The 10,852-nt window shown below is 39.7% G+C and overlaps 1 protein-coding gene across 1 annotated transcript in view; it reads right to left on the bottom strand.

The window, feature by feature from the left end:
- Nucleotides 1-6,466, bottom strand: part of LOC109411231 (uncharacterized) — a 14,696-nt gene extending 8,230 nt beyond the window's left edge. Inside the window, exons 1-2 of the mRNA XM_019684742.3 lie at nucleotides 6,049-6,466; nucleotides 5,853-5,968 (exon numbers count right to left, since the gene is read on the bottom strand). Of these exons, the coding sequence (XP_019540287.3) occupies nucleotides 5,853-5,968; nucleotides 6,049-6,330 (398 nt within the window). The 5' untranslated portion in view covers nucleotides 6,331-6,466. The remainder of the gene's footprint in view (nucleotides 1-5,852; nucleotides 5,969-6,048) is intronic.
- Nucleotides 6,467-10,852: the final 4,386 nt, after the last annotated feature.

Genomic DNA, 10,852 nt, shown 5'->3' with positions numbered 1-10,852 from the left:
TCATTTATTTTAAACTACAAATTTTGAAAGAGGGAAAAGTCTCTTTGAGTGATTTCCTCATCTACGAAATCTTTCTCAAAAAGGCTCAAAACCTTTTTATCTTTTTAAAAGATCGTTATGATATAAACTTAAAACTAAAGGCTCCTCCGGAAAAGTATCCATAATCGAGCCGTGATCTTGATGCGGATTTGTCAAGGGTTGAATCAAGATAATATGTCTACGACGAAGGAATTTTGAAAATCATGGACAGGAATCGACCTAACGGACGCAGTTCTTGAAAACTGGAAATATAAATTTTAAAGAGTATCAAACAGCATAACCAATTTCAATAAAATATCTGTGAAGAATTTTCATCATGACGTAAGATTTACAACCAAGAATATCTCTAACAGATACTGGCTATTTCAATGTGATGTAACAATGTTTCACTCGTTTTAATTTATTTTTTTTATTTTCAACACAAAGCTTGTAGAGGCATTCATTATATTTTCGCCTTTTTAGTTTTTTAACCAAAGCTATAATGTTAACATAGCAAATGAAAAAAAAAATGTTATCATTGTTTCAGTTGATTGATTAATGTATGTATTTTAACATAAACAAATGCATTGGGAATTACAATAAAAAATTAGATAAAAACACAGTTTTCAATTGGTGTTAAAAACTCATCTAAAAATTTAAAAAGCGATATTTTTTATCGTATATTCAATGTAAAGTCAACCACAGTGTTAGAAATGTAGACTATTTCAACAAGAATACTATTTGGATTAACAAATATTATTGTCGAAAAGTTTTCGTGAGTTTTCAGTTTGTATTAATTGATTTGTATGAAATTTGTGAAAATTTTCTTTGAAAAATGACTATTAAAATAGCATCAGAAATCAAAGTGCCCTATGAGACCCGATTGTTAAGTCACTTTTGGTCTATTCTGGACATGATAAAGCATTGAAATTTTGATAGCACGGCTGCCAAAAAGTGCCTATTCAAAAAATATTCAATAGTGAAAATAGTGAAAAAATTTAAAAAAAATGGGTTTACTGGAGCAATTTTCAATTTTACAGAGTTAATGTCTTCGGCAAGATAGTGTATTCCAGTAGTATCTACAAACTTGTAGAACATATCACGTTGAAATTTTACGATATAATCATGGAAAAGTTCAAAAAACTGATTTTGAGGTTGTTTTTTAAACTTTCATATTTTCTCCCAAAAAATGAAGTCCAAGCTATATGGTGTCTTCAGCAAAGATACTTGAAATTACTTGTTCTACAACTTTGCTGAAGACATCTACCCTCTAAAAAAATATTTTGAAAAAATATTTTTTTGCTCGGGTTCACCCTACAGTTTTACCATACAGTGAATATGCATAAAAATAGAGACGATATTTCTGAACATATCTTCCAAAGGCACCTATATGCTAAAATGTCATTTAACGGCTCTTAGAGGTTTTGATCGTCTTTTTTCAGAATGATCCCACTGTGGGGCGCTTCATGCGGTTCTAGTGAAGATAGGTTTCCGGCAATGCCAGTCGGACTACTGCTTGTACACGCGCGGACATGGTCAGGACAAAGTACTGTTATTGGTGTATGTCGACGATATGCTGGTGGGATGCCGCAGCCCGGCGATTATAGCGGAGGTGTACGAAGCTCTGGCGAAAGTGTTGGACGTGACAAATCTCGGAGCGGTGAAGTTCTTCCTGGGTTTCAACATTCGTTGTGAAAAAGGAATCTACAGTATGCAGCTAACCAGCTATATTGAGGCACTCGTCAAGCGTTTCGAACTCGACGATTGCAAAACTGCGAAGACGCCGATGGAGGCCGGCTATATGAAAGCGAATGTTCTTGGTCAACCTTTCGACGACACGACGCAGTACAGGAGTTTACTGGGTGCGCTCCTCTATGTGGCCGTTACAGCTCGTCCGGATGTGGCAGTCAGTGTCTCAATACTGGGCCGCAGAGTTAGTGCACCAACGGACATGGACTGGAAGGCAGCCAGGCGTATAGTCAAGTACCTCAAGGGAACAAAGGAGATGCGGCTAGTGTTCGTTCCCGGAGATGGCTGGAAGCTCACTGGCTACTCCGACGCGGACTGGGCCTACGACCAGGAAAGTAGGCGATCAACAACAGGCATCGTGTTTCTCTTCGGAAGCGGCTCCATTATCTGGGCGAGCCGCAAGCAGTCCTGCGTCAGTCTTTCCTCAATGGAAGCTGAATATGTCGCCCTGAGCGATGCTTGCCAAGAGCTGATTTGGCTGCGGCGATTAATGACCGATCTGGGGGAGAAGCCTGCCGGTCCGACGACTGTATACGACGACAATCAAAGCTGCCTCAGTTTCGTGCAGGCAGAGCGAACATCTAAACGTTCAAAGCACATTGACACCAGGCGGCACTTCATTAAGGATCAATGTGAACGAGGAGAAGTGAATCTCGAGTACCGCCCATCGGAAGAGATGACGGCGGACGCACTAACCAAGCCTCTTGGAGGGACCAAGTTCCGGCAACTGCTGGGACAGTTTGGACTAGTTGATGGCTAAGGTCATCATTGAGGAGGAGTGTGGGATGCTGCACCGATGCACCTTAACCACACCATGGCCCATCCATCATACTAACAGTGGGCCGATGAACTTTGACAGTAGAAAAACAGAGCGGCAACTGCTGCAAAATAAATTCCGTTTCCGCTATTCATTGTAACGCGACCTTTCTATCAATTAAACGTATTAAAGAGTAGCTCTCGTGTTTTGTACTTTTTCCTTCGTCCGATTGTTCCACGTTCCGGTTCTCGTACCCGCTTCAGTGTTGTCTGTGGTCGGTTCGTCCGCTGCGCTTCCTTTGCCCACATTGGTCAGGTTTTTTTTTACGCGGGGGATACTTACCCCAAATCCGCGTAAAAATAAACCACGTTAATTCGAAAATCCGCGTATGATTTATAACTTTAAAACAATAATTTCCTTCATGATTTTATATTAAAAACCTGAATTAATCCACCTATGGTGAACAGAACCCTTCCTACACTTATTAAAATTATTGTTGTATTATTCGTATGTATGATTGTGATTTTTGGTCATTCTAGAAAATATTGTAGTTGATTGCTTTCCATAATAGAATCATCAACCATGGGCTCAACTACCAGTTTTTTTTGTCCTAAAAGCGTAAATTTTATTACTCCTTAGTACTCCTGGAAAGATATCTCGGAAACAAAATGTCCAAACGGCATGAAATTTAATAGCATACTACTAGGATGCTGTAGCTTTCAGTTGGTGCTGAGAGAACTCAAATCGATTGACACACGGCTGATTAATTTATTATGAAGCATTTTGTCAAAGACCTCTTAAAAAGTTAAGTTGTATTACTCCAAAGTACTCCCCGAAAGATATCTCGGTTACAAAATGTCCAATCGGAATGAAATTCAAAAGCGTTCTTCTAGGATGCAGTAGTTTTTGTTTCGGGCCTTAAGAACCCGAATCGGTTGATAGACGGCTGAGAAATTTATGGTGATACACTTTGTCAAAAATATCTAAAATAATTAAGTTGTACTACTCCCTAGCACTCTTTGAAAGATATCTCGGTAACCGAACGTCCAATCAAAATAAAATTCAATAGCGTTCTACTAGGATGTTGTAGCTTTCATTTGCTTCCAAGAGAACTCAAATCGGTCAACAGACGGCTGAGAACCGTGAGTGACATTTTTTTGTAACATACATACACACACGCACATACAGACATTTGCTCAATTCGTCGAGCTGAGTTGATTGATATATGTGACTCGGCCCTGCGGGCCTCGGATCGAAAGTCGGTTTTCCAAGCGGTATTTATACCCTTCTTATGGGTGTAAGAAGGGTAAAAAGAACTCAACTGTAGTTGATTGCGTACTCGCTTCCTGACAGTTGACTAGTAATGTATTGAATCCTGTCCTTAGCCTACTTGATGAACACTAAACCACTAGCGTGCATAGGGGGAGGGGGCAGCAAGGGGAGACACTTGCCCCCCTCCCCCTTCTATAAAATTACATATAAAAACATTGAAATTCCTGAAGACATTCTTGGAAGAGTTCCGGGAGACATTTTTTTAGGTTTCTCTGGAGGAATTCTGGCATTTTCTGTAGGAAACCCTGAAGGAATTCCTGAAGGAATTTCTGGAGTTCTTCCTCGACAAATTTCTGAAAGAATTTCTGAAGGAATTTCTGGGGAAATTTTTGAGGAATTTCTGAAGAAATTCATGGATGAATCCCTGGAGGAATTTCTGAAGAAATTCCTTGAGAATTTCCTGAAGGAATCCATGGAGGAATCTTTGGAGGAATTTCTCGAGGAACTCTAGGAGGCATTCTTGGAGAGTTCCGTGAGAAATTCCTTAAGGATTATCTGGAGGAATCCATGGAGCAATTCCTTGAGGAATCCCTGGAGGAAATTTTGGAGGAATTCTGGCAGACATTCCTAAAAGATTTTTCCTAGAAGAAATTTCAGGAGGAATCTTTGGAGGAGGTCTTGAAATATTTATTGGAGGAATTATTTGAGGAACTTCTGTAGAATGAAATGAGGCTTTCTGGAGAAATTTCTGGAGGAATGCCTGAAGGAATTCCTCGAGGAATTTCTGAAGGAATTCCTGGAGGAATTCTTTGGGGGATTTCTGCAGAAATTCATTATCGAATTCCAGGAGGAATTCCTGAAGAAATTTCTGCAAAAAGAAAAAAACCTGATGGAAAAAATCCTGGTGGATTCCTTTAAGGAATTTCTCGCGAAATTCTTCGAAGAATTCTTGGAAAAGTTTTGGAAGAAATTCCTTTAGGATTTTCTTGAGAAATAGGTGGAAAAATTCCTGAACAAATTCCTTGCGGTATCCCTCGAGGAATTCTTGGAAGAGTTCCGGGAGACATTTTCGGGGAATGCTGGCAGAAATTCCTAGAGGATTTTCTAAAGGAATCAATGGAGGAATTTCTGAAGTTCTTCCTCGACAAATTTCTTAAAGAAGTCCTGGAGGAGTTTCTGGGGGATTTTATAAGGAATTTCTAAAGAAATTAATGGATGAATCCCTGGAGGAATTTCAGAACAAATTCTTGAGAATTTCCTGGAGGGATCCTTTAGAATTTTATGGAGGAATCCATGGAGGAGTCCCTGCAGGAAATATTGGGGGAATTCTGGCAGACATTCCTAAAGGATTTTTCCTAGTAGAAATTTCAGGAGGGATCTCTGGATGAGTTCTTGGAGTATTTACTGAAGGAAATTCTGGAGAAGTATAGGAGGCTTCCTGGAGAAATTTCTGGAGGATTTTTTTTTATTATAGAGGTTTTAAACCTAGGTTCATTCGCCTCTTGATTCTGGAGGAATGTCTGAAGGAACTCTTCGAGGAATTTCTGAAGGAATTCTTAGAGGAATTTCTGGAGAATTTTTTTAGGGAATTTCTGAAGAAATTCATCAATGAATCTCTGGAGAAATTCCTGAATAAGTTCCTGGAAAACTCCTGGAGCAATTCCTGAAGGAATCCGTGGAGGGTTCCCTGGGGAAATTCCTCGCGGAATTCCTGGAAGAGTTCCGGGAGATATTCCTTTAGGATTCTCTGGAGAAAATCTGTTAGAAATTCTTAGAGGATTTTCTGGAGGAATTCCTGGAGTAATTTCTGACGTTCTTCCTCGAGAAATATATGAACTTTTGGAAGAATTTTTGACGGATTTGCTGATGAAATTCATGGACGAATTCCTGCCATACTCCTACCCCATTTTTTCAACATTTATGGTCCTCTATCACCCCTTTAAAAAGTTTGCTTTCAGGAACCTAACACCCTGTATATGAAGTCGGTCAAACTCCCCTTTTCGCCATATTTACGTAATAAATGGACGACCCATACAAGTCGCAGGATCATACTTACACCGAGTTCAATTTGTAGACTAGTGACTGCTGTTCATTGTCCCCCGTTTGGAAACTGGCATCATGGGTAGTTCCCAGCTTCTCGTAAGTTTTAGCCGCATTGTTGTATCGGCACAGCTAAAATAATGAACAAAAGCTTATCGTTATTTAATCTTTGCCAGAGAAGAGATAATGCATAATCAGCGTTTAGTAAATACCGAGTAGCCGACTCCGGAACTGCACACTTTGTTATCATCGGACGGCAGCTGCGGGATGTCCTGGCACGGGTGAAAGAAGTACTTATCCTGCGTTATGGGATCCATCGCGCTCATGTAGTTGTCCACCTTGAGGAGCATCTGTCGGATGTCGATGCCCTGTCCATTTTCGAACTCGCAACGGCACGGATCAAGCTGGCGGCACTGACCTGCCGATGCTTCTACGGAGCCGCCGGAAGCCAGAAGGAGGAATATCGCAAAAGCTACTGCCACGGGATTATTCATCCTTGCTCATTGCACGATGCGTACTCTAGTATGAACGGAACGAAATTCGTCTGAGATCACTATCTTTATCACTAACTAAATACTAACTACAGGATTTTTGCTTGAATGACGGTGCGGCGGCAGAGAATGAGCCTCTGTACGAATTTGCCCTGTCCTGCTCACTCCCACAGAAAATTTGAAAACAGCGCGCACAGTAAAAGTCATATTTGACTTTTACTGTGCGCGCTGTTTTGAAATTTTCTGTGGGAGTGAGCAGTACACCAGATTCGTGCAGAGGCTCATGATGATGTCGTTTTTGTTTTTGTTTTCGTTGGATTTGGAGAAAGCTTTTTTTGTCTGCCAGTCACCAGCGTTGCCAACCTTCCAGATTTATCTGGATTTATCCAGATTTTTGAGGTCTCATTTTGCAAAAATCTGGAAGATCCAGACATTTGTTTTCGGGATTTGTAAGGTTTTTCTCGGAATTTGTAAGGTTTTTAACGGAATTTGTAGGGTTTTTATACACGATCCAGACTTTTCCAGACAAAACTTCCTAAATCATCCAGATTTCTCAAAAATGGACCTGGCGACCCTGCCAGTCACATCAAAATGTACACGCTCACTCAGAATAACACATTTTTAATGGTTGACATTATCCTCAAGGGAAGATTCAAATATTACGTCCATCGTTTTTCGGGATTTCTAGACCCCCCCTCCCCCCTCTGTCACGCACTTTTCCTATACCAAATACACGTACTGTCACACTTTTCTAGTCCCCCCCCCCTCCCCCAAATGTTGGACGTAATTTTTGAACGTTCCCCAAATCGAGAAAAGTCTTCTGTGAGTAGTTTTAAACATCGGTTAAATCGAGAAAATAATGCAAATGCATCAATACTTTTTACCTCACAGAAAAAAAAACTGTTGTGTAATATTACATCTGAACTGCTGCAACCCGATCAATTCGTCGGATGCATGAATATTACATCGGACGATGTACACATAAGTGTAGTGGTTAGGAACGGATTGATTAGATAAATCATAATCATTTATAGGGTAACTGTTGAATTTTGGACCCCTAGAGGACATTGGCTTGAATTTAATTCAAAATCAAACAGATTCAGAGGGTATTTACACATAATGATGATGTTAGTATGTTCGTAAAAGCCTCCACTGTCCGTTAAAAATACCCACAAGGTCATTTCTGGCTGAAAATTTGATGAAAATAACTGATTTTTGAAGCATCAGTTTTCACTGTTTTGGACACCCCAATATATTTTGGACCCTCTTCAGTATATATTTTGGACACCCGGTGTTTAAACTCGTTTGAAACTATTTTGGAAGAATTTGCCGCTTGAATATGCTGGATCACATCCTAATTACTTGATTGACAAAGGCTGATTAGACGAACTTTGCGAATTTAATGCGCAAGAATGATAAACGTTTTTGTTTACATCTGCAAGTTTCCTCAGCACCGCAATCTCTTTTTGTAAACATGATGCGACACTCGCACGGATGACGAAATTAGCAAAACATAATTTCAAGGCAAATAAGGATATTTCCAGTGAGGAAATGATTGCTGCCCGTGGAGAGCGATCTTATTTAGCGAATGATTCTAAAAATTTCCGTCATCTCATCATTAAACCTGTGTAAGTTGTGATAAAAGGACACAGGGGGTCCAAAATATATGGGGGTCCAAATTATATTGGTTACCCTATGGAACGAGTTGTTGGATATTGCTGGGCGAGGAATGGCGGAAGATGGAATTTGTGGAAGCAGTTTTCTGAACAGATATTGACGGTTTCCCCCCTTATCGAACGCGACGATTTGAATCCGTCGCGGATGAAGCCGTCGCCAGAGTCGTCGCAGCCAATCAGCAGGCGGGAGTCTGACGTTTCTCCGATCTCACTAACACAAACAGCAGCAGAGGTGGTGCTTGATTCGTTGCGATGATTCAGAAATGCCGACTGGAAGTTGGCAGCGCGTTTTGTTATGAAAGCAACATACAATAGTGCGTGCAGCATGTAGTTCTTGAGTAAGCGGAACAAAGAGTGCGTGAGGTGACTTGAACATATTTGACAGGGTCCTAAAATTAAAGACGAAATCTCGCTTATATTGAATAATACGATCAAGCATGGTATTCTAATCGAAATTGTACTTTACTCGAACTTGAAAAACAAAGGAATAATGAGAAAATTCGAAATAAGTAAAATGGTAAATAGTTCTACTTTGACATTTGAGGTCAACCTTGTGTGACTGAGCTCGACATTTTTCGCACTGGGATTTCAAAAATTTTCCTATCTAACATACACGGTGAAAAAAAATCACTCAAAGTATGTGTTATAAGCTACACGGAAACAAATCTTGTAGTAAATATGACTAGCAACAAATGTTCGATTTGACTATGGTCATATTATGCCTCTCAAGAAAAATCAGAATATGGCGATTATCTGCCTCTGGCTTCTGATATCAGCGCGACAGTCACTAATCATAACAGCGTCACCAGATTTAAATTCAACTATATGGGGTTTGACAGCAAGAACACTCATTCCACTGAGCTACTCTTGCCGTTCGTCACAAATACATTCAAAAACATCTGTCACTTCGCGAAACCCACGTGCTTTTGTTTTTGGCGGGAACACTTTTTCTTTTGTTTTGCCTTGCGACTGTCATGCGGCGCTATGCCTTGCGAGCGTACGACCGCCGCAGGACTCTAATAAAAGATAAGCGCGACAATATCTATTGAATATAACAACAACATTAGTCAAAACAACCGAGTTATTGTCAAAAATACTATGGTTTCCTCAAAAAAAAACTATAGTATTCCTGACTATTTTATGTAGTTAAAAAATGAATGTTTTTGATACCATAAATACCATGCTTGCGGTAAATATGACCACGCTTTTTTACAAACCTCAAGAACTTTTCTTCATCGTTGCTCTGTTTTACCATGTTTGTGGTTGAAATAAGAGTGTTGTACCAACAATTTTCAGCTGACTACATTTTTAGTTGAAATTTACCATAAACATGGTAAATTTTTCTCAGCGCAACCCGATGCTTGACAGCGCGCCATTTGTAAACAAACTCTCTTCAAAATCAGACACCTGTGTCTCATTTCAAGTTTTCATTTAGTAAAATCGTTCAATTTAAAATAAGTTTTTGAAATAAGTGGAGAAATTTTACGTTATTGTGGATGACACGCTGACTGACCCGGAAATCATGAAAGGTAAGCCAGTAATTTGTGTTTTATGCGAGAAATCAAGTGCTAAGTTCCCCCTGTTATTTTTTCTTGCAGAGGAGGACTATAATTCGGAACCTGAAAAGCTAATTTCTAAATGTGTTTCGTTATTTATGCGATTCTCATTCGTAAGCACCTCAAAGGGCCCCAGCAGCTGCACCAACAAAAATAAAATATCACAAAATTCCCTGGAAGCAACGTCTGATGACAACTTCCGTGATTACCGAGCTGCAGCACGACATTCTGAGCCGCAACGAAAAAGGAAAAATCGTTGTCAAATATTTCGGGTAGAGTATGTGAATAGTGTAACAATTTCGTACACAGATTGATAAATAAAGAAAAACGTCTAATCACTCTATTTTAAAAATTATTTATTATAAATAACACAAAATGTAGTTATACTTACTATGCACTAAATCATTCCAAATGTTGTAAAACTGACTGTTTTTGTAGTAAAATGCAAGGATATCAAAATACTACAGGCATGGTAAAAATAGCAGAAAAGCCTTTTAATTGAAATATAGTAAAATCAACTGCACATGTGGTTGGCGTGATCAGACATTGTTGTCTGCTGAAAATTGTAGGTAGGTTGCACTTAATTTAACCCCCTGATATGGTAATTTTTACTGCAACATTCTTTTCCGTGTAGGGACGAGACAAAAGGCTAAAAAATTAAAAAATATATATTTTCAACAACGGTTAATAAAAACATCAAAAAATGGGTAAATATGTACTCTTGAACCATATATTGTGAATGTCAATTTCTTGATTTTGCTTTGGCTGACCAAGCCATGTGGGAAATTACACTGTTGAAAATGCTTTGACATCCATGTGCACAACAGAACATGTGCTCGATGAACAAATTGAGATTTGAAATTATGAAAAGAAATCCACGTACTCCGGTGAGACTCGAACTCACGACTCCCAATTCGCTAGACGGGCGCTTCTATTCCTTCAAGCTACGGAGTCACTCGACTATCTCCGTCGCCAGCAGGCCTAGAACTGAACTCGATTCCACAATCGCACATGGTTATCTTCTTTTCACAATCCAAACCCCCTTCGGATGGGATTAGATGAACATCTAACACATTGTCTGTTGTGCACATGTATGTGGATGGATTGTGAAAAGAAGATAACCATGTGCGATTGTGGAATCGAGTTCAGTTCTAGGCCTGCTGGCGACGGAGATAGTCGAGTGACTCCGTAGCTTGAAGGAATAGAAGCGCCCGTCTAGCGAATTGGGAGTCGTGAGTTCGAGTCTCACCGGAGTACGTGGATTTCTTTTCATAATTTCAAATCTCAATTTGT

This window comes from Aedes albopictus, chromosome 3 (genome assembly GCF_035046485.1).
Source record: "Aedes albopictus strain Foshan chromosome 3, AalbF5, whole genome shotgun sequence".
In the NCBI taxonomy this organism is placed as follows: domain Eukaryota; kingdom Metazoa; phylum Arthropoda; class Insecta; order Diptera; family Culicidae; genus Aedes; species Aedes albopictus.
This window is presented reverse-complemented; position numbering and strand designations above follow the sequence as displayed.